At 40.2% G+C, this 25,026-nt stretch overlaps 1 protein-coding gene across 2 annotated transcripts in view; it reads left to right on the top strand.

Moving 5' to 3' along the window:
- LOC140355276 (kelch-like protein 29) overlaps window positions 1–25,026 on the top strand; it is a 420,755-nt gene that overhangs the window by 231,391 nt on the left and 164,338 nt on the right. For both annotated transcript variants that reach the window (XM_072440142.1, XM_072440143.1), the window contains 2 exons: window positions 4,913–5,051; window positions 16,961–17,157. In XM_072440142.1, the coding sequence (XP_072296243.1) occupies window positions 4,913–5,051; window positions 16,961–17,157 (336 nt within the window). The remainder of the gene's footprint in view (window positions 1–4,912; window positions 5,052–16,960; window positions 17,158–25,026) is intronic.

The raw sequence follows: 25,026 nt of genomic DNA on the forward strand, positions 1-25,026 counted from the left end.
CTGCATTCAAACAGCGCCACCTCCCATTGCCCAGCATCACGTACCGTCCTTTTCCCCACGTCTTTAGCATGACCACAAAATGGAGGTCAGAGTTGCACACGCTAATCACACGTAGACCTCCTAAAATGTCTCCTAAGCCACCGAAGCGCCAATCACGTCTCTGCCGGCCTCGTAGCCTATAGAGGCGCGGCGCATGACGTAGCGAACACGAGTAGTATTACAGCGTAGTAGTAGTAGAGCGTAGTAGTGAACCGCGCGGCGCTCTCGATTGGCTACCGGATTCACACGCCACCTCCCGATTGGTCGACTTGTTTTGACGGCCGTGTGGCGTTGCCGGGGTGAACGGCAGGATTTGGCACACTTTTCTCATCCCATGTGCAAGAAGCGGGTTGAGGTTGGCGCTAGCGTTAGCATGTAGCTCCCGTCGACCTCCACGTGCATCCAAAAATGCGATTGTGAGAGCTAGCATGGCATCTCGCCTCTGTATTGAGACGTTTAGGCGGACAACGCTTTCTTAGGCCATTCAAACTCTCTATATCCCCCCCGCACGGCGAGCCTCAGCCCCCCAAAGAGAGTGCCGGGCGCAGTTTCATGCTCCCCCATGTTGACGGGTTGTTTTAGGGCAATCTGGAAACACCTCTTAGCTAGCACAATTAGCCCTTTTGTGCTACTTTGAGGTGTTCTTTGAAGGCGCAGAGGGAGGCGGGCATTGTGAGCACATCGGCCCTCGCTAACGTGACGCGCCGTGACGAAACGAAGCCGATAGCCGTAGCATCTGGTGGAGATTGGCTAATGCAAACTCCGAGCGACTGTGCGTTCGCTTTTCACAGTTCACTCAGATAGACCCGGCCAGCAGAAGTGAGTTAATGTCTTTCGTGCGATTTTTTGCAGCTGTTGAAAATACTCCAGGAAGCGATGGAAAGTTATGTTTGGGACATTTACCGCGATTTACCGAGTTGGGTGTTGAGTTGAGTATTAATGAAGTTAGTTAGCCTGAAACATTCTCAATAAAACATTTGTTCATTAAGAATTAAGTCTCTTTTCATGCTTTATTAAGGTTTAATAAACGTGTAGATATTATTGTTTTACCAAGTGTCATTGTGCGCGCAATAAACCTTTTGTAAATACGTTTATAGGCGACCGTAGATCACTTTTCGCAAAATTTGAAAAGTGTTTGCTTAACCATACTTCATATTTTTGATGTAAGTAATTCATTGTTTTATATTTGTTCAAGTATTTACCATGTCAAGAACAATAACCGTGCACATGTGATGATTATCTCCTACTTTGTATTCCGTCTGTGTAAAATCCAGGTCATTTTGTCTCTTTCCATTAGTTCCATGAAGCTCAAAGTGAGGGATGCGTCGCCCACATGAAAAGACTTGTGAATGGCTTTTATTTGTTATGTGTCGCCCGCGTGCTTTTTTCTTTTCTTTTTTATTCCCGCTGCTGAATTAATTCTGAGCCCAGTGTCCGCCTTCTAATGGGAAAATGCGAAAGGTGAAAACCATAATATGAATCAGGGAAAAAAGCTGAAAATGTGGTTCAGAGTTGATTAAATTCTGCTGTTGGGCCAGAAGGAGCAAATATTGTTTCCACGGTGAAATATACTGTAAGTGGATGTTAAAAAACGTGTGAGATTATCCATGTGAGCGATACAGTATATCGATATTTACTGTTGATCATATTGTTGTTTTGAAGATATGCATCATTTGAGTATCGAACATGTCTTTAAAAAGAGAGGGAGAATAAAAATAAATAAAAATAATGATAAAAAAAATATTAAAAGAATTATCAAAAAAATTATAAGATAATGATACAAAAATATAAAAAATAATGATACAAAAATGATTTTAAAAATATGAAAATAAATAATAATAATTAGCTATTTTGTGAACTTTATTCCTGCTCTTTTGTGATACATTTTTACTGACATTTCACTTTTGTTTTTAATAATGAAACCTGAACTAATGCGTTTAAAGACATTTTTTTAACCATTTGTTGTATTGACAGCTGTACGGCAATTACACAACAGAATTAAACTTTTGTATCTATTTATTTTAATTTAATTTAGGCTCTTTTATTGTGTTTTTATTGGTAATGTAAACCACATTTATTCAATTTTGATTAATTATGGGTAGTTAAATATATTACCAAAATGTATGCAATTTGGTAATATAATTTTTGAAGTTGGTTTGTCAAAATTATGATTAACAATAAAAAAAAAAGAAGTGTTGGTACTAGATAAGGGGGAAAACAAAAATGAATAATAATAAGACAAGATTGGACCTTTCCTGAATTATTTTAGAACAATTTCTACTACATTTAATTTATGGTGAAAATTATGTTTAAAAAAAACCTTATTTGAGTCTCCTAGATACTACCCAACCCTATCTGCCAATCACATCGGTTTCCCAAAAAAGAGGGCCGGGCCTTGTGAGATGCGGCTCTCTGATTGGTTCGACGTTGTCTGCGATGATTGGCTTCATGTTTGTGAAATACTCCTCGGTTTTGTGCTGTTTCTGCAGAATAATATATCTACAGAGCCTCTTTTAATCCACTGGAGGCTTCGTGTTCAAAGTGCAGCTGCGTTTTTATTCAGAAAACATGCCCAGAGACATTACTTTACGATAGTAGTTTAAAAAAGACCAATCGTAGCAATAATAGTGGAAATACATACAGTATATTTCACATATTTAGGCCAGAGTGAACCATTTGACCGCCTCTTATTAAGAAAAAGGTCTTTTATAATGCTGTTATATAACGTTATAAAAAGGTCTTTATATTGCTGTTTTATAACATTATTAAAAGGTCTTTTATAATGATATTCTATAAGCACCAAGGTATGCGTTTGAAGGATTCTAGTCTTCTATCGAGCGACCAATCAGAAAATAGGTCAGTGTGACTAAGCGGAATAAAACTTTTCTAAATGCGTTTATAGGCGACCGCAGAAGTTTTCACACAATTTGGAAAGTGTTTGCTTAACCATACTTCATATTTTTGACGATTAGTAATTGATTGTTTTATATTTGTCCAAGTATTTAGCGTGTCAAGAACAACAAGAACAAAAACGGACATGAGACGAGACAAGAAAAGAAGAATAAAGTAGTAAATAAATAGGTGAAATTTTTTGTTTGTTTTTGATTAGTGATAAGGCATGACAGAGGCTTCATTATATTCTCAAATGCATTATGTATCAAAATGTATATATATTTTGCATTTTGTTAACCATATTCAGAGGATACCTTAACAATGCATCAGGAATGTGTTAAATTATGTGTCTGAATGTCTCGCGTATCGCACAAAACGTCAGTTGACCATAAAACGTCAACTGACGTTTTAGTTACTCTTATGTTCTAATTTTACATTTCTCCAGAACAATAATTGCAATGGACCCACGGATAAGCTGAGGTGAGCGGCGTTTTACTGGCTTACCTTTACGCAAGTCACTTTTGGTAAAATTGTGCTTCTTCCAGTAGTTTTCAGACATAGTACTTTTACTCCAACAATACATTTGACTCTTTCTTGAGTAGAAGTTTTGGTTCCTCTTCCTGCGGTACAAAAGTGAACATATGTGTTTCTTACGCAGATACGATTTAGTTTTTCAAATTTTTGTGCCAAATTCCGTTTTGCATTTTTACTCCCAATTGCACCACCTTCAAACTATACTCATACAATATCCTCCTACTGTTACTTGAGTAGTAGTTTCCCCAAATACTTTGTTTCTCTCGTCTCTTAGAACTCTACTTTGTGCTTCTACTTGATTGTAAAGTAACCTTACTCGATGTACGATGTTGACGACCTGCCTCCACCAGTCATTTAACTTACACGTACGCTGCAGTTCTCACACTTCCCAGCATGCATTTCCCCGTCCCGGAGCCTGCAAAAAGTGGCTATACGTCCCCCGCTTCCTGTATCTGCGAGTGTGAGTTGTGATTGTGTTCTCCGTGGGGCGTTAACAAAGCCACGGTGCTGTTTTCCCCCATCTCCAGGCTGTAGACTTATCCGTCCCCCGCTGTCGTCCCCTCGCGGCGCCCCCTGATGGCGTCTCATTAAAGTGCACACAAACAAGCTCCTACAAACCGCCGCTGTTGTTCTTTCTTTCCCCTGTTCCGTTACGGCCTCCGTGCTAGTCGCTAAGGGCTAATATTTTGCCCGCAGTCGGACGAGCTGTTGTGTCCGTTTCTCTTCGGCCGCTGAGTGACGTGTGAAGGTCGCGGCGGCGCTGAGCGTAGGGCGCCGGCGTGAAGCCAAAGAATTTGATTTCTCGATGAATAATGCATTGACGGTGTCTCCGTTGGCAGCGCACACATCTCTCTCTCTCTCTTTCTCTCTTTCCCTCTCTACTTCATTCAGCTTTTCCGCCTTTCAAACTGACTGTGTTTGCAAATACGGTTGATACAAATGTGACTTCTTTTTATTTTGTCTTTTTTTTTTTTTTTAGCTCTGCTTTTGAATGCTTTGGAATTTTGTGGGAAAGTCTTAGTAAGTAAATTGAACTGGCAATACAGTAAAATGTTCTGTTTTTGCTGTTTAAAAACTAAAATCTAGCTCATCCAATTTAAAACGTGCACAATTTTGCATAATCCAGTCAATCAGTCATGTTTTACACAAATATGTCCTTTTCCACAACATTCCCACATGATTATTCAAATATCCTGCCAATGTTTGCTCATGTACGGTTTGTATATAGCCCAGCGCCGCATGCTTTTGCTAGAACATGTATGTAAGTTAATCATATAATTGTGTTTTTTTTTTTGTCGGCACATACTGTACAATTCCTTCTCTGTCACATAACGTACTCATGACTCTTGTTTGTTTTTTTTGCTTTAAAATGCACCTACGAAGTGTTGTTGTCGACCGCACTAACCCCACATGTGGCGTTGTCCTGTTTCTCTCTCTTCTTCTCCAGAGATGTTGAAGGAGTTGAACCAGCAGCGCAGAGCGAAAGAGTTTACAGACCTGAAAATAATTGTTGAAGGCAAAGAGTTTGAAGTCCACCAAAATGTTCTAGCTTCCTGCAGCTTGTATTTCAAGGACCTGGTCAAAAGGTTTGCCTCCGCTCCTCCTCCTCTTACTCCTCCTCTTCCTCCTCCCTCCTCTCTCTCTCCTCCTCCTCCTCTTCCCCCGCACCAGCCGTTGATCCGATCTCGTTCTCTTCATAGGGCACGTTTGTGTTGCTTCTTTTTCCCTCCCCCTCTTCTTCTCTCTTGCAGGTGTGGCGACGACTTTGGTTCCTAGCACACAGGGCCAGGCCAGCAGCCATTCCTTCCTTCTTCCTGCTCGAAATGAATGTATCCGAATCCGGAGAGAAACCAATGATAATAAGAAATAACAGTACAAACCAAAAAAAATAAAAAAAATAACAAAAAACAAAAAGGTCAACCGACGTCACTGCATTTCCTCCCCACTCCACGTAGGAGCCAATCTTAAACACATTTCCGTTTTTGTCAGACTCATGCTTTTATATATGTTTGTTTCAAAGTGATTTTATCCTTTTCGAATTTGATTGTAATTTACATTTGTTTCAAACGTCCCTTATCTTTTTTTGTATTAGTCCAAATCGACATTCACAAACCCACGCTGTAGCTTTATTTAGCCTTCATGCTAATATGGGCTAAATGCTAACCACAAGACGACATGAAACAGATTAAATGCGCTCTTTATTGTATAAAATGACTTGCATGTAGATTGATAGATTGGTTATCCTTAGTTAGAGAACACAGTTCTTCACATGCTTTATTATACAATTTTGTGGATTAAGCTAACTGTCCCAAAAGATTACACATGGATCTATTGAATATGTACGTTAGGGATGATGTTCTACTTAAATGTTGAGCGTTCGTCAACTGCTTATCTCCACGGAGACATCGTTTTGCCTGGAATATTCCAAAGTAGGGCATTAAACATTCACAGAGACAGGAAGGCGCTGCCACCAGGCCAAGTAACTGGTCAGATCGAACATTTTTGAACATCCCAGGCTCAACAATAACGCGTCCATGGAGACCAGCAGGTAGCCCCACCAGAAAAGTTACACGTGCGCCTTTAAATCATCCATTTTTGCTTTTTTCACAAGCTAAAATCCAACATCTTAGACGACTTCACGCATCAGTCCTTGCTTCCATAGTGTATATTTATTTGATTCGAGGGTGTTACAGTGTTTTCATTTGTCCTGCCCTCACGCGCTCTGTGCCGTGTGCATGCTTCTAAACCTTTACATACACTATCTGTCTAGTGTGATACCTTTTTATATCTCCTTGTCTCGCAAATAGGGAATTCTCTTATTCCCCGCTGTCCTCAAGGCTCCTTCACATCCTCGCAGGTGTTTTCAGACAGATTGAAAGTCCCTGGATCATTCTTGTTTCTCTGTCTCTCTCGCTGTCATGTCTGTCTGTGTGTGTGTTTGTGTGTGTTTGTGTGTTTGTTTGTGTGTGTTTGTGTGTGTGTGTGTGTGTGTGTGTGTTGTGTTGTGGATGAAGTGAGCACAAAGCACAAACAGAAAAGGCCCCAGAGTCACCAGTCGCGCCTCGCTCCCCCAGGGGAAGCGTGGCGTCTTTTCAGGCCCTGTGACTTGCAGACACGCTGCCTTCACTGCGCTGTCATCACACAGAAGGGAGATTATCGTCGCACATACTCCACACAGGGCATAACAAACGTCGCGCCGTCCTCAATATTTCCAAACATAATGCCTCCAAATGTGCTTTTTTGTTCTTTTCTTAAGGTGAAGCGTGTAAAAAAGCTGTTGAAACATACCAATGAGGCAATAAATAGATGACAATCAAATCATGATAGCTGTAATTTATGTATTTAAACTATTTATTTCTATATTTATTTGAAATGGACAGTACAATTTAACGTTGTCACCAAATTGGTCACAGTTATGTCGTGCACACGCTAGTCATAGGCTAATTTGCAGCTTTTAAAGGTGCTAAAAATTCATGCACAAAAGACACATATTATGCATTGTTTGTATTGTTATTGCCTTAACTTAAAATTATGACAAGCACCCATTACTCTCATCAATTCAGGTGTTTCTTACGTAAGGTTTAAACACGCCCTCTACTGGCAACTCAGGGAATTACCCGAAGCAAAAAAAATTGCTTTCCCCAACATGCTAATAAGACCACGCTGTTGAAATGAACGCGATTTGATGCAGAAATGAACAGGATCAAGTCTGACAATGACTTAAAAACAGCCTGATGTCTCAAATCTGCAATACTTGAAACAGAGTGTTTTGTGAGGCCCAGGAGCAAATAAGAAGACCCTGTTAACCAAATTAATGAAACAAGCGCAAATTCAACTAAATACAGCTCCAGGTGTGTTATTGACGTGGAAAAGTCAATGTTGCATAATATATGTGCCCTTAAAAACATCCTTTAAAGTCACTCATTCAGTCGCACGCACTGTTTACAAATGTATTGAGCCTTAAGCCTGGAGCGTGAAGACCTTGTTTAGTGCATTGCAAATTTGTCCTGCCAATAACGTAATCAAGTTTACCTATGTTCCGATTTATTTCTTGCCTTAATTTAACTGACGTTCACCGCGTAGGGCACAGCGCACCAGTGATACTCGATAGTTAATTTGAAAACAGACGGGCGGATCAAAGGTTCACTACTTCACCGCAGAGTCGGCTCATTCACCCCCCATGAATAAAGAAACACTCGACAACGCGCCGCGACCTTGATAATGGCGACGGAGCTCCCGGGTCAGCGGCGCGCGCGGTTGAAGTGGCTTTGTAGTGTAGAGTAGGCCCCCTGCTGGTCAGCCCTGTCTATCAGATGAACCTCGATCGACGCCCCCCACAAGAGCCTCGTCCCGTTTGGTTTTGAGTTTCTCTCTGCACCGCCGATGCAGACGTGGATTTGTCTTGCTTAGTTTGACAGTTTAATAGAAAGAATGCGCACAGATCGACTAATTGGATGAAACATGCTGTCAGTTTGTGTCGACACGAGATAATGTCGTAACGTGCTGGAAAAGGCAATTTAATTTGTCATAGCCAATTTTAAATATTGTAGCTTGACTTTTATAAATAGTTGTATTGAACATCAATCAACACTATTCCTATTACAGCATTAGATTAAAAAATACACTTTTATAATATGTATAGTTATTTATACTGTAGTATTCAGGTCACAATATAATCGTAAAATTTAAATATTTATAATAGTGATCATTTTAAAAGCAAAATCGGGTTGTTTCAATTCAATCTTGTCCATAAAATACATCTGTTTTCATCGCTTTTCATTCAGAAAGTTTGATTTCATAAATCCGGTCCCAAACTTTAGGAATAAGCAAGGTGATAGAAAAATGATCTATTTCACAGTTATTTAGTCATGATCTCCGTAATCGTGAATAATCGTTAAATGACAGTTTCTTCTCACTAAAATTTGATTTTGTGACATTCCCCATAGGCATAGTGTGTGAAGAGTCTTGCCCAAGGACACAACAGTAGCGTGGATTTGGGGAAGATTCAAACGTATTTTATAATCCTTCACTCTCTAATTAGCACTATTTGCAGCTATAATCTCTGTTTACCGTAGTTAAAAATAAAACGTGGAAACATTTGAATCAAGGACATTTCGAGTAGAAGTTCACCTTTGTGTGCAGCGTGAAAGAACAGGAACAGGCCACTGGTGTTTTTAGTCCACTTCAGACAGAAACGTGGAGTTGCATGGACATAGTATGTGCCTGCGTTTCCATAGTGATAGACCCGTGAAGTGACTTGAACTAAAGTAGACATTTCACTTCAAAACTACTTCTGGATAATCCCCTCTGGTTTTCCGACTTTATTAAAGTCCAATATTTCATTCACTTTTTGATATTTTATAACCTGAAAAATAACACAGTATTTTTGATATTTTTATAGGGATTTCTGCTAAATACAAATACTCCTAACCCCTTTTCCCCTTTTAAGCATTTTATATCTTGATAATTAAATAATAAGTACATTAATAACTTAAATCTAGTAGCTGTAACACAAATTATGTTAATATCACAGTATGCTAGCAGTATGCTAGAGTTTAGATGATTACACATATTTTAAATGAATAATATACTGTATAAATGGCTGTATAAAGGTACCACAGTCAAATTTATATTTAATCACCACCTGCTGGTACGGAAATGTTCAAATGATTGCCCTTTAATATTGTATGTATTAAATTGTTAAACAGTTCTTCCACATGATCATAAAAGCACTTTAAAAGATAAGATAAGATAATCCTTTAATGTCCACACAAGGGAAAATGTCGTTGTTACAACGCAGTAGAAACGGGAGGAAAGGACAGATTATAGGAAGTTTCAAAAGAATACTCTTAATTGAAGAACAAAACAAAAAAACTCTTAACAAAATTCCTCTCCTATCTTAATGGTGGTATGGACGATTTTTTTCAGCAATTTTTTTTTAATCATATTTCCTCGTGGCATGGATAAATCATTTGTCCTGCCACGTATCAATCATAAAACGCACCTATCGCTCACCTGCAGCCGCGTCAGGCTCGTCCCCACGTTTCTGCGTGCCTAAGCGCATGGATCTATCATAATATAGTTCCCTCAGTGTACGGGGCAAAATGAAGACGGAGAATGACAGTTCGAGCTGACGCAGAAGTGGACAGAAATCTACGGGAGACGAGAGATGCGATGCGCTCCGTTGCGCTAATAAACAAACGCACGTGTGTGTTGTATCAGTCCACACGGGGGAGTGCGCATGCGCACTTCCGCCTGCGTTCTCCAATCGCTGAAAAATCGTCCATACCGCCTTTAATATGGAATGGAGGGGGGGAAAAAATAAAATAAAAATAAAATAGATAAATAAAAATAAAAAGATAAAAATAAGATAATAATAAAACAATAATAATAGAATAAAACAAAAATAAAGTAAAGTAAAAATAGCTAGCATAAGACTAGGTAATACTAATAGTAAGTAAGTAACCAAAATAAAACAAAATAAAGCACTCTTATTTACATCAGTTGTATGCACATGAATATGGCCATACTTGCTTGTGAGTGACAGTAATTGCACATGAATATTAAAATAATGTTCCTTAGTAAACTATAAGGCATTTATAAACACTATATGTATTTGTTTATGTTAACTTATGATAAAGCTTATTTTAAAGCTTTACACCAAAAAAATTGTGTATAATACAAGTGGATATTGTTTTTCGGGGGTTAAGAACATAAACATACACACATTTTTGGTTCTTTCTTTAGTTTGTTTTTTGAGCACAGACAGCATTTTTTACAGTTAAAACGTCGTTAACACTAAAATTAGTTTGAAAAGGAGTTGAGTGAACGTAACTACACACGACAATACATTTCTCATGCATTTATCTCATTATAAATCCAAAGTATATTAGTTTTTATGACTCCAAATGCCCCTGTTTGGCGTATATATTCCCACCCAAACACTTCACCACTCACGCGCACACACCAGCCCTGGGCCCGTCCCAAAAGCCGCTTGCCGTCTCCTTTAAGCAGCCGTCGCACTGTGCAGCCCAACACATCATCTCCAGTAATTCCATTTTTACCTCTCGGGGATTTTTCCGCAATAAGCGCGCTGCAGGCATTTAATTTATGGCCCTTGCATCGCAGGCACAGCACAAGAGTAAGCGGGTAAAAAATATAAAACAACCTCTTCTTAGATCTTGACACTTTTGCTTCCAAACCATTTGTGGGTCTCTGGTTCTTTGATGTTGGTCTCGTACAAATAAGTCTGAGCGTAATGCGGACGAGGCGGATAAAGCCGGGACTAAAGTCTGAGCAGTTCATGAGCTCAATTTACTGCATGTATGATTATGGATTTAGGATATTTTAAGTCAGTTTGCGCTCTTTACATGTACGTTTTTGCACGTAAACACTGTCCAACCTGCACTTGTTGGTTTAAAGACCTACAGATGTTTTATTATTTCATTTAATCAACTTGCAGCTATAGTTTCTGGAACATTGTCTCTCGTGGGAACATAATGACAATGGTCTTATGAACAAAAATGCGTACAAACACCAGTTACGCAAAACCAAAGGCACAAAATAAATCCAAAGAACTTAAATAGATCAATAATCCCACACAGTAAAATATGTAGCAACTCAAAAAGCTGTTAGAATATACAATTTGATCAAGAAATATCTTCAATCTGACATTTAATTTGGACTTTTCCCCTGCCGTTGGTGTATTTTTATATTTTTTTCCTGGTGAACTCAACCAATTAAATCACTAAAAACAGTTTAGTTTTAAACATTTACGGCATATCATATCTTGTAACATATTTATCTCGTACTTGACAGCATTTTGACTGATCATAAAACGTGTCGAAATACATCATTCCAAGCTTGATGCTTTTAAGGGCAAAGATTTAAATTTATATGCCATTTTCCAAAAAGATCTATAGTAGTTTACGAAAATGCCACATAAAATAGCTCAAATCCAGATTTTTCTTTCAAATCTAATAAACAACAAACAAAACAATAAAAAACAAATGAAAACAAGAAATGTAAACCGGCTCTATCCATTTTCAGATTTTTTTCCCCCTTTATGACCATTTTTACACATAAAATACCCTATATATGCATAATAACATGATCAAAAACATGTGATACATTTAAGATCGTTTCTTATTCACCTGCATCAACAGCATAAAAGATGTTTGGATTATTTTTATTTTCCCCAGATTTCAGCACATTGTTAAATCCTTCAAACATCAGCCACATTGAAATAATGTTACAGCACACCGTCGATATTTCACACCAAAACGCAAATTTATTACGGAAGCGTTATTATTTTGTCTTTATAAGTTGTAATTACTTGCAGATCGTCTCTCTAAAGTGGGTGTCCTTGCAGGCCGCCGTTGGATACAGGTTTATTTGTGCGATAGACAAAGCGGCAGAAAACTCATTACTTGTGTTTGGATTAGGCTGAATAACTGAAGGACACGAGGAGAAAGAAGCAGACAAACTTTTATCCACGTGTTCAGAAAAGGGAAACCATTATGAAACTTTACAAAATGCGCGTCAACATTCTATGAACAGCAATTTTCAGAAAAAGCCTTTGTCCACTTTTAATGACCATCCAAAACTTTCCTCAAAATTTTGCAAGAAATCTGTGTAAATTTGCCACATTTCCAGACCGGAGAAACCCAAAAAACTAATACTTTTGCCACGACTTGCCTTCTTTAAAGCTGCACTGTGTAACTTTTTCTTGCCCGTTAAACATGTTTATCGTGCATTTAAATCTCAATCTAATCATTTGCTGTTGTTTCGTCACAAAAAAAACATCGAAAATCAGCATTTTTACCGCAACGTCGCCGCAGATCTGACCTGTAACATGGCCCAGTGCTGTCTCTGTCTTTATTGTCACACTAGGGAACATTTTGGGCAGAGCAATAATGTCTCTATGGAAACTAGCATGCGCAGAGACGTTACATCGTTGGTTGATCTCAATCAATTTAGCTAATAAAATTGCATTTGCATATTTAATTAAATTTATGTTCTTTGACTGTATTTAAATCTATTGTGACGTTGTGCCACTTTATAATAACTACACCTTGAACACCTTAATTACACATTAATAAAATGTGAATAAATGCTTTAAAAACAACATATTTAATTTAACCAAATATTTTGCCTGTTTTTCTCCAATTTGGCAATTTTGGTGACGTTTATAAGATGAGATAAGATAATCCTTTATTGTCCACACATGGGGAAATTTCATTGTTGCAACGCAGGTAGATACATAGGTAGATACAGAAGAAAAGAACAGATCACTTATAGGAAGTTTGAAAAAAACACTCTCAATAGAAGATCTCTTATAAACAAATTTTCTTCACTTCCTGGTTTGACGTGTCCAGCAAATATGACATAGGTAGAGGTAATGCCACAACTGTTACTTAGCAACCAGATTGTAAACATGAGACAAAATATATTTAAATTACAATAAATATTATTTGACAAATTAGTAAAACCAAGGACACGTTTATTTTGTTAAATGATTGCTTAAACTGTCATAAAAAGGTGTACGTTTTGTGCAAATGGCGCTGTTTGATGACATCACAGAGGTATTCTGCAACTTAACTGATGAAAAACAAGGATAGTTATTTATCACCTGGACCATTTCAAAATCAAAATTTCGAAAGTAACATTAAGTACATTGTTCATGCTTTATTAAGGCTAAAGTAAAGTTATTATAGAATGTTACCCATCTTATTGCATTGGAACTTTACCCTAGTATTAATAAAGCATTTTCAGAATTTCAAACTTAATTTAAAAACATGAAAAACTGAACTAGTTTAAACAGTTTGCAGCGGTCTAAAGTTATCGCTCACTTAAGCATTCAGAGCACTATATATATATATATATATATATATATATATATATATAACATATTCTGATTTTGAGTGTAAAACATAGACAATCGCAGTTGGTTTATGATAATACCCCACAGCTTGTAAAACAAAGCGACTGAGCGCCACAACTGGACTTTTTATTCTGTCAGAGATGAAATAGTGTGTCCCCGATGGCGAGCGGCGCGCACCAGAAAACCTCCAAACAATGACAAAGCTAGCGCATTAGCTTTGTTTGTTTATGTAATTCTGATTTATGCGCAGACAAGCCGTGTAAACATGGGCCATTTTTAGATGCGGAGTTGGCGTTGGAAGGCAGTTCAATCTCGCCGTGAATAAATGATCCTTCAAAAATACTAAAACAGCCTTTTTGCGGGACGGCGGATTAAGCATTTACCCCAGAACTAGGTTGTTTTAAAACAAACTCTGATTTATGTCTGGACAGTGCGGGGTTTTGCTTCTGTGGGCAAGAATAAATGGTGTACACTAAAGAAAACTTTCCAACTCCTTAACATTACTAGTACGTTGTTATTCACTTTACTGAAGTAAACGCAAAACGGACAAAACTGGCGGTATTGTTTAGTCCGTTTACCAAACCCTAGAAATAGTACAACTTTATTGATGAAGTATTGGTACTACCCCTCTTCCTAAATTATGACATGAAAATAATTTAAATTATGACATGAAAATCATTTATCCCATCCCTTGATACTTAAGTTATTTATACATTTTTATTTTGTTTTTAAATTATAGGGCTGGACAATATGTCACAAAAAAAATATTTATTTTTTTGTATTGACTAATATGTTTTATTGTATTTTATTACTACATAAAAACAAAATTAAAAATATACTTTCACCGTTAGTCTCATGCACAAAAACAATGCAATTCAACACAGAATAGTCAATTTTTTAAATTTTTTTTTTAGATCAAAACTTCTCAATTAAAGACGTTTTGAATCTTGATTTTCAAATAAAACTATATTGGGAAAAAAATCGAAACATTTTGATCTTGACAAAACAACAAAACTTTTTAACTACACAGTGATTATATCAATTATATCAGTTTGTATGTAATCCACATTTTTCTGTCCCATAATGTCGTTTGTGACTGTGTGTGACTGTTTGCTCCTCCTCTTCCTCTTCCTTGCATCTCCTCATCGCCTCATCCGCCGCCGCCACGCTTTGACCATCCATTCTTTAAAACGTCCCTCTTAAGTGGCGCATCTTTCACACACAAATCCCCCTTTGCTTTGACGTGGCCATCCATCCTACGCGCTCGCCGTCTCCTCGCGGCCTCAGGGATCTAATCATTTCCATAAGCGCTTAGACAAAAACAAACAAAAAGGCCACTTCCCACCTTCCAAACTCATCGACCCGAGCTTTCCGAGCACGCTTCTTCCTTTTAATTTCTCTTTTTTCTTGCTATCATCAGTACATCTCGGGACTACACTTCCCATCAGCCCCTCTTACTCACTAACCACCCCCTCCAAAGCAAGGCAAAGGGGCTTTATATATATATATATATATATTATAATACACACATTATTTTATTATATAATGTTATGTGGCTTTTTGCTTTGCAGGAAGAAAGTGAGTTAACTACTTTGGTTTTCACAGCCATCCAGAGATATGCCATTGTCACCACTTAATTTCAAATTTTAAGTTTTTGCTTTTTGTGATGTCTTTCTACCCTGTCACATCCCGAGGGCGCTTTACAACTAATGTCTTAAGTTCACACACTGCAGGAGTATAGCAGCTTGGACAGTCATTCTATTATAACGGGGCAGTACTGTGCAAACGTTTTAGTCGACAGAGTTCAAAGTACAGTAAGAAATTCTCGATTTGCGACGCATTTTACGGTCGCAGCGTGTGATGGGCGACGCCAGCAAGTACCGTTTAGATCCCAGACTGAGTATCGCGATATCATTGAATTTGTACTAAAATGCAACCTGACTCGTTATTTTCTCTCCACCCCAGTCAAATAAACTAAAGAAAATATGATCAAAAACCTGCCGAATCGGAGAAATTGTAAGCGCTGATATTTTTGCACGATTACCGATACTTTTTGATACCTTTTTCTGCCCATCACGAGTTATGTATATTGTAGAAATGGCTTTTTTGAACTACGTACCTAAGACTTTTACACAGTACTGTCGGCTTTTTTTTGAGGGTGGGCGGTGTTGGTTAATCGGGTGAAACCCTTTATCCAAATTAGCAAAGTCGCATGTCGACAACGACCCAAACTCCTCCCTTCAGAAGGATGGCTGCTGGCTGCCTGTGGACGGACCTCGCCACACCTGTCTCTCTCTCTCCTCTCTTTTTCTCCTGTGTATATATATACTCATAACCTTTACCACAACTACCTCCCGCACAGACAGAGGGCGCCGTTTCCCACCCGCAGCGTGAGCGACGGACCTCGAGCAAGCCCGTTTATCTCAACGCGAGCGCACTTTTCATACCCACCGACGTCCATCGCCGCGGGAGGCCGGTAGGCGTTTAGTGGATTAAACGCGGGGCCGTGTCATTTAACGCTCTCCCGTGGGTGCGGACGGCGGAGGGTGCTAAGGCATTGCGAGTCGGGCGAGGGTATAGAAGGGAGTACTGCGCGTAATATCCCTGCAATTCGATCCCGGAGGATGTCAAAAGCCTTCTCCACTCCAAGCGTATCGTGTTCCATTTAATTTGCGATAAAAAGGGGGGTAAAACAAAAAAAATCAAGCTAAATGAATCCGGCTCATCTGATATTCTACGCCACGCACACGAAAGCACTCTACCACTCTGTCGTCTCTGTCACTGCGATGTTCCCATGTATGCATAATGCCCGTTTGAAGCGATGCATACATGTAATTCTGGCGATGGCATGCCTCTTAAAGCAATAATGGTTTTATTCTTTTTGGCCTAATCCTGTCTGTCACATTGTTCGTTACAGATGCGGCACAGTAGCTATTTATTTTTACCAGAGGCTAGACCAGCGGTTCTCAAATGTTTACACGCTATTTTGACAAAACTAAAGTGTTGTTAATTGATTTAGAGGCCGGAATTATCCCAAGGAATTACATTTCAATTACAGGCAAAGCTAAACCAGGTCCAAAACCAGGACTGAACCAAGACTAGTCCAATAATTACTCTGACTTCATTTCAAAGTTATTTCCAGGCTAAAGCAGGACTAAACTGGGACAAAACCAGAACCAAACCAGGACTAAAGCTGGACTAGACCCGAACTAAGTAGTGCGATTGTTTCAAATGTACATCCAGACCAAATCAAGATGAGAAACTATAGAAATATAAATCAATTCCACCGACAGAACCAGGTCTAATAAGGCCTGAAACCAGAAACGTGACTAAACCAGGATTAAAACTAAACCATAACTACAATGTGACTAAACCAGAGCTAAACCAGAACGATCATTTCAAATTCAGCAGAAGAAGCCATGCGTTGTGTTTCCACGATCATTTGAGAACCTCTGTGCTAACCTTCATCTAAAAACACCCTCCTTAACATCTTTATTCTCCCCACTGTTCTGCCCAGGTGTTTTGTCATTTGCTCGTATCAACTTTGTCTCTTCGCTCTACTTCCTGATATGTGACCTCTCTGTGTGTGCTGTCCCCCGATTGGTCGGCCAGGTCATCAGGGGAGACGCGGCGGGGCGACACGCTGGAGCTGAACATGAGCAACATCACGGCGGACGTCCTGGAGCAGCTGCTGGAGTTCGTGTACACCGGGCTGCTCGTCATCGACTCGGCCAACGCCAAAACTCTGCTGGAGGCGGCCAACAAGTTCCAGTTCAGCAACTTCTGCAAAGTCTGCGTCTCCTTCCTAGGTACGGACGGCAGCCATGTTTTCAGCAGTAATTTGTCATATTAATGCATTGCTGGGGTGTAGCTTAGCGTTATTTAAGTTTCTCGTAGTCGTACTGGAGTATAAGTCGCATTTTTGGGGAAATGTATTTGATCAAATCCAAGACCAAGAACAGACATTTTATCTTGAAATGTCTGTTATATAATAACTCTCTAAAATAATTAGAGAACATGGTGAATAGGTAGGGATGCATACCTAAACCCACGTTCAGGTTCAAGACCGGATTCGAATCCAGAGGTTTAGGTTCAGGTCCGGACCTAATGAGTCCGGCTGAACTCATGCCATTTTTGAATAATGTTATAACAGCGTAACACAAGCTACTTGGCTCAATTAAGTTGAAGACACATGAACAAGGACGACTATCAAACACAAGGCTTAACTGCAGAGTGAAATGAACTCAATTTATCTGGTTTATTCACTGTTTATTAACATAAGTTACAACTTACAAATCACAAGCTACTAGCTAGCTAACACACATTCATGTGTTTTACTAGAGGAACAACTTCCGAACAAGAGCATGTTGAGTATTGGTAATGGAGCAGCTGTTTCAGCTGATACTATGTTTGTAAGTGTGTTACTGGTTTGACTGGGCTGTTTCCCACACTTGAAGTTTAATGCCTTTAGATACATTTCCACTCTTTAATTTTGCAGATCCATTGGCATCAAAGTCATGTAAAAACCTTCAAAAACTAGCATAAAAGTCAACTAGAACCACTATAAATCAATCAACTTAGCCGTATCAAAAATAGAATATGAAAATATTTTACACTACACACAATACATCATATTAACAGCATTAAACACAAGACCATATTTAACAACTGTAGAATACAAATACTACTACAAAATATAAGCTCCAATTAATGAATCCAGCAATTAAACAATATTACTTTGACTTAGTATTTACTTAGATGTATAAATATGTATATTGCACATTAACCCACCTAAATAAATGCTACATCACACCACAACATAACAGTTATTTCATTCATATTGTTGAGACCCTAGTCTCTAGTGCGCGTGCGCGGTCTCTGGGGCGGAGCTAAGAGCGGCTCAGGAGACGAAGTGGTTTTTGATTTTCTTGTTCCATTGCCATGGTTACGGCCCACAATAACCAACTCTGTTCAAGAAATAAAGTGACAACTTCGGTCTCTCGCGTCTTTAAACTCATTTCGCCGGCTTCAACTTCTGCCGCGGGGAAGACGCGTGTGTCGCTGATGCTCCGGGCGCGCCATTGACAGCGATGTCAGGGTTTACGTCTTTTCTAGCGCAAATTTCGCGATCTATGGAAGGTTTAAGATGGTTTAGATTCTAGAACGTAAAGGATATAGAATGTGAGTGGTAGATTTTTAATGAGTCCAGAACCGAATCACCGGGGTTTCGGTTTTTTTGGACCTGAACCAAAACGTTTTTACAAGTCCGGATCCGTTCCTGCGGAGCGGTACGCATCCCTATGAATAGGTGTACGTATGCTAACGCTAACACCTTCAGCTACATGACGCACAGACAGAACTGTGGTAAGTGTCTGGTATGTTAACGTAACATATGAACAGTTATTCAGATAACTATAGCATAAAGAACATGCTAACAAGTTCCTGGTGAAGTGGTCCCTGCCCTGTGTGGACGGTCCCTCATCTGCCTGAAGAGTGGCTCCAGTTCGCCTCAGTCGGTCCCTCATCTGCCTGAAGAGTGGGTCCAGCTCGCCTCCGACGGTCCCTCATCTGCCTGAAGAGTGGGTCCAGCTCGCCTCCGACGGTCCCTCATCTGCCTGAAGAGTGGGTCCAGCTCGACTCAGACGGTCCCTCTTCTGCCTGAAGAGTGGGTCCAGCTCGACTCAGACGGTCCCTCATCTGCCTGAAGAGTGGGTCCAGCTCGACTCAGACGGTCCCTCATCTGCCTGAAGAGTGGGTCCAGCTCGACTCAGACGGTCCCTCTTCTGCCTGAAGAGTGGGTCCAGCTCCAGTCTCCTTGTGTCCGTCTGTCCGTCTGTGAGAGTCGGATCTCTCCTTCACTGGAACTCCTCCAGGTTTCTACGCTTTTTTCCCAAAGAGGTTTTTTTTGTAGTTTTTCCTGGCCGAGAAGGAGAGTCTAAGGACAGAGGACCCTGGGACATCGTCCCTCGCCACCACAGACATTGTCTGACTTCATCGCCACCACAGACATTGTTGATTCATTTCTCTCTGTGGCCCTCAGAGGCAACTGTTGTTGTGATTTTGGGCCTTACAAAAATAAATTGATTTGATTTGATTTGACAAGTTTACCAAAGCATCAGTTTTACCCCAAATCACTAAATCCATTGAATTCTTCTTCCTCGGTGTCACTTCTAAACAACTCCACAAACTCCAGAGGAAGAGGAAGTGCAGATTCTTCTTCTGCTTCGCTTAGAGCCTAGAGCCTCTTGTGGTTGTCAGTGTGAAAATAAGTATTTTTAAAAAAACTATGAAAAAAGGTGTGACTTATAGTCCGAAAAATACAGTATATTATTTCACTATTGGGGTAAATTTAAGGTTAGGTTTAACTCGGCTTTGGAGCAAATAAGCTCTATGCTTCACCCTGCAAACGAAATGGCAAACTTTTAGGGAGTCCTGTTTGTTGACATGTATGCAACCTTTTTTCTTTGCTCATTAACATTATTGGTTTCTTTAGAATTATTAACAATGGATGCTATTGTACATACATTATCATCTTGGCCTGCTCACTGGTCTGTCCAAACGAGCTGTAAAACAGCTGCAGTACATCCAGAACGCTGCTGCTCGGGTCCTGACTAGAACCAGGAAGTATGATCACATTAGTCCTGTTCTCAGGTCTCTGCACTGGCTCCTGTGGCTCAGAGAATAGACTTTAAAGCAGCTCTGCTTGTGTACAAGTCTCTCCATGGCCTAGCACCAAAGTACATCTTGGATATGTTAGTGCCATATGAACCATCTCGGACTCTGAGGACCTCAGGGACCGGCCTCCTGCTGGTGCCAAGAGTCAGGACAAAACATGGGGAATCTGCGTTTCAGTTTTATGCAGCTAAAATCTGGAACAGTCTTCCTGAAGATGTGAGACAGGCTTCTACTCTGACAATGTTCAAATCTAAGCTAAAAACAGTTTTGTTTAGCTGCGCATTTGACTGAAGGGATTTTTTCTTTGCACTCTTCTCTTTTGTTTGTGATTTTATTAGTTTAGAAAATCAGTTGGATTGATAATTTTTAATTTAGTTAATTTTATTGTATTTCTGTTTCTGTAATTTCTTTGTGATTTGAATGCATTTTTCCTGCTGTGAAGCACTTTGAATTGCCTTGTGTGTGAAATGTGCTCTACAAATAAACTTGCCTTGCCTTGCCTTAACACGCATTAATAAGTGCTATAATGTGCTTCTAAACTATAATACACCGAAATTACCCCGAGTTGTATTTAGCTTCATTCGCTCTGGTTTGATTATGCCGTTAAGTACGTCCTCTCCGTCCGAGGCTCAGAAAACACTCCGTTCCAAATGTCCCTGATTTGTGACTTCAGAGGCGGAGCTCCAGAGGTCTCACGGCTGCCGAGTCCATAAATCATCTTCAGACCGAGTGTTTCTGCACTCACACAGGGTTCATTACAACTGCTTGCTTACGTTAGCATGTCGGTGTAAGATTGCTTTTGTTTCCGCGATAATTCGCTCTACTGGTAAAGGAAATGCCTCAAAGATATCCAAATGAACCATTATTTCAAGCAAAATATCGATCCAACCAGTGAGAAACATAACCTTTGCCAAGATGAGGAATAAGGACTATTTGTTTTTCAAAATCGTGCACACAACGGCACTTTGTACATTTGTGGATGAGAAAGAGAACTGTGCTTTTCTGAACACTGGATTTAACACAATTTAGATTTTGTTTCTGCTTCTTCCGCTGTTGTGACACTTCGACCAATCAGTGTGAAGTATTTTTTTAACGTCCCGGCGGCTTTCGGCAAGAGACTTTCCAGAATGATTCATGTGAAGAACTCAATTGAAGGAGAGACACAAATCAATCTAAAGTGAGTCAGGTTACAAGAAATGTCTTAAAACCAGCAAAGTCACATACACAGGTAAATCTAACTGTGTCAAAACTACTCAAATCCACTGGAATAATCTGAATTCAAGCCATTATAATCAAATAAAACCAGCAAAGTGTTCTGCGTCACATACACAGGTAAATCTAACCCAGTCAATACTACTCAAATCCACTTGAATAATCTGAACTCAAGCCATTATAATCAAATAAAACTAGATGTTAGCATTGCAAACCTATGAAAAACACAGATAAAGTATTAGCTTGAAAAGAGATGGCAATATTTTAGAGTATTTTTTTTTTACTCCATCGATGTATAAAATCATCCTATATTCGTCAATAGAAGAATGCTTCAACTCTGTGCAATATATCAAACAATGTGCTGTCCAAAATATCAATCACAATCAGTGTCGTTGGCCTTTTTCTTTGGCATCTCACGTTTTATAACTTAAAATAATGTATTTGCTGAAAGCACCCATTACTTTATATCAACCAGGCTTTCCATCATTAGGCTTATGCGTTAGCGCTATGTGTACTGGCTGCAGAGGGACGTACCATGGAGAAATAAACGAAAGCTAGCTTGCCCCAACATGCTAACATAAGCGTTCAGTTGTAATTTACTGAAAGCACCTATTACTTTATATCAACCAGGGTTTCTATAAATAGGTTTATGCGTTAGCTCTACGTGTACTGTCCACAGAGCGAGGTGCCATGGAGAAATAAACCAACGCTAGCTTGCCCCAACATACTAAAATAAGCGCACAGTTGTAACAAACATAATTTCATGGCGAGTCAACGAGTCTGGCAATAATTTATGAACTGAAAGTGGCACGGAAGCTGCCGAAGCGCTATCTCTGACGGGACAAAACGCAGAAAATTTAAGCTGAGCGTTTTCGTGAGGCTCCGAGAAGACAACCTTGTAAACAGGATTCATCAAAATGACGTGAAAAACGTAAATCAAACAAAAAAAGGCTAAACGTTGATTCAGTTCTTTTGAAACCGTCTACAAGGATATCCCAGAGTGCACTTCGCTGCTCTATCTTAAACGCAATAATGTCTAAGCCTATCACGTTGCCGCGCTGTCACTGATACAGGTTTGTGTTCCCTTTATTGAATTTGGCACATTCACGTTCTCCAAGCTATGACCGGGGCATGTAAAGCTCCTCGTGATGTAATCCCTTTGGGCCGAGCGGCAACACCCGGGGCCCGACTTCAAAAAAGGTCAACCCACTATTGTCACTTAAATGTCAAATCCTTTGGCCCGGACCACGATGGCATCGCGAAATGGCAGAACGGATCGCCACGCACACACAGCCGGGGCGTGAAAAGTAGAGAATCAAATACAGGAGGCATTTGATGGAAGCCCAAGGGAGTCACACGAAACACGACCGACCTGTTCCACAATTTAATAGCCCAAAAAAAGCAGCAAAGGTTAAGTTTAGCATTGAGTTTAGCGCAGTGTTTTGGTGCTAGCATAACACCGGGGATGCTGGTTAAAAAGGTCACCCGGGCCGAGAGCGGGAGCACGCGTTATTGATTTGTTTTCTACCATTCGGGCAGCGAACAGGGAAGCCATTTGTTGACTTCATTTCCAGCGCCACGTCAATCCATTCTTTTCCCCCCACGACAAGATTCATGGCATTTAGGCGCGTCGGGGGTAAGGTGTCCTTGAGCGCTGAGAAATGGGATACGGGTGTCGGGCGGTGCGTCGCGAGTGCCGGGACAAACGCCGCACCCTACTTCTACTCCTACAAGTGTATTTGCAGACGATGTACGAAGCCGAGGAACAACGGGAAGGATTACGTGTCGGTGTGGCTGCGATTTTGACATTGAAAGTAGTTTGTGTACGCTCTGTTAAAGTGCCCCCTACAGGTCGGACGACTCATTGAACTAAAATGCAGTTAAGATAAATATATTCTGAATTTTGCTTAAAGAAATTTCAAAATATTATCACAGAATTTATTAGGTTTTCAATTTCACTTCCTGTTTGTAATAGATGACATCACAAAAGGAAATTACCCAGCAAACACTGGGCAAAAACTCATCTAATGTCACAATTTATTTTATTTGACAAATAAAAATAAATAATAAATAAAGCACTTTATTTTGTTGAATTAATGTTTAGAGAGTCAAAAAAGTTGTTTCTTTGTGTAATGTCACTTCCTGTCATTTTCTACAGATTTTTCAACTTTTTCTCGACAAATACCTGTTCGATAGGTTCATAATTATAATTTATATGTACAACAGGTGTGACGAAGGACCCGCCCCGTTTCTGCCAGGTGCCTGATTGACAGGTCGAGTAGCCAATCACGCGTTAGCATAGGCAAGTTAGGTTGAGGATGCTACGTGTTTGCAGAGTTTTAGTTGTTTTCCCCCACATCGTGTAGAGCTTGTGGTTGTAGTTTGGTGTGCGTGATAAAAAGTGAGTATTTGTTAGAAACGAAAGTAGACATAGACACACCATTTGTTCCATGATTGTATAAAGTGTTGCATGCCATTCGAATTGTTTAATAATGTAGTTAAAGTTATATATTTACCTTGTTTTGTGTTTGTGAATGCTAAGTGCCTCGAGCTAAGCGCTAACAGCAGTAGCTCCGACGGAGCTCATGTATATTTGTGCATTATATGTTATTGTTTTACAGATTTTATTATAATTTATGTTCTCCTTGTTTATATTACAGAACCACACACGTATTTACATGATTAATAACTGCTCTGTAAATACCAACCACCAGTATTATTTGACTGAAATCTTTAATAAAGAGAAAACCCTGGATCATCTCTCCCAGTGCATTCTTACCAATGCCCCCTGGCGGTCACAACCCGTATAAAACCAGTAAATTAGCTCTCCCCAAAACAAATGGTGCCGAAACCCGGGACAAGTGTGGCCACCGTGGAATAAATAGAGATGTATTCAGACCAGAGTCACCTTCTACACGATGCAGGTGCTCGGCCACGCCGAGACAGAAGACCACCTGTTTGGATGCAGGACTACGTGTCCACCCCTGCACAGCAAGCTGCTCTCAATGCATATGAGCAGCAACAACCATATCCCAGCGTGGAGAGATCGGTGGGGAGAATTGCCAGGACGACGTCTCTCACACCTCCACAGCCTGCTGACTGGAGTGAACTAGAAGGAGCCAGAGCTATGGATCCATATGCTGCTGAATATTCCCTGCGTTTACCTGTAAGTACACCAGTCACGCCCAGGCAGAGACCAGCTGCAGAAGAAACATCTGACACTCTAGCATTGTTACACCGAGTGCTTAACGACAATCATAGTATGCAAAGACAGATGATGGACATGCAAAGGCGCCTTGATGCAAGAGAGTTCTCATCCCAACGATTCATCCCGATGCCAGCCCCTGCTCCACCACAAGGCCTACGTGCACCTTTGAGCCAGGATCACAGTCAGCTTCTGCTCTCTGCTCCGCCTGCACAAGCTGTGAACTTTATGTTGCCTACAGATCCTGAGTACTGGCCACCTCCTCCCCCTCCTGTAACAGATGAGTTCATTGAAAGGCCACTATCACCGCCACCACAAAGGATGGTGTCTGAACTCACGGAGCTGCTAAGGGACATGAGAACTACCCCACAAGATCCGCCAAGGTATGTTGCAGATACACACCACTCCCCATCTCCTGTGCCGACGCCAGAGTATGGCAGCCCCTATACTCCACCCAGACGTGAGTCAGAGCACACCAGACCCCTGCCTCCTCCTAAACATGAGGTGGTGTATCGCGGCCCTAAGCCTACAATCCCTTCATTCACAAAGGGTGACCCAAGAGAGTTTGCCAGGCTCAAGGTGGCCC

This window comes from Eucyclogobius newberryi, unplaced genomic scaffold, assembly GCF_026437365.1.
Source record: "Eucyclogobius newberryi isolate DKJ021-1_F unplaced genomic scaffold, fEucNew1.0.hap1 SCAF_1, whole genome shotgun sequence".
Classification (NCBI taxonomy): domain Eukaryota; kingdom Metazoa; phylum Chordata; class Actinopteri; order Gobiiformes; family Gobiidae; genus Eucyclogobius; species Eucyclogobius newberryi.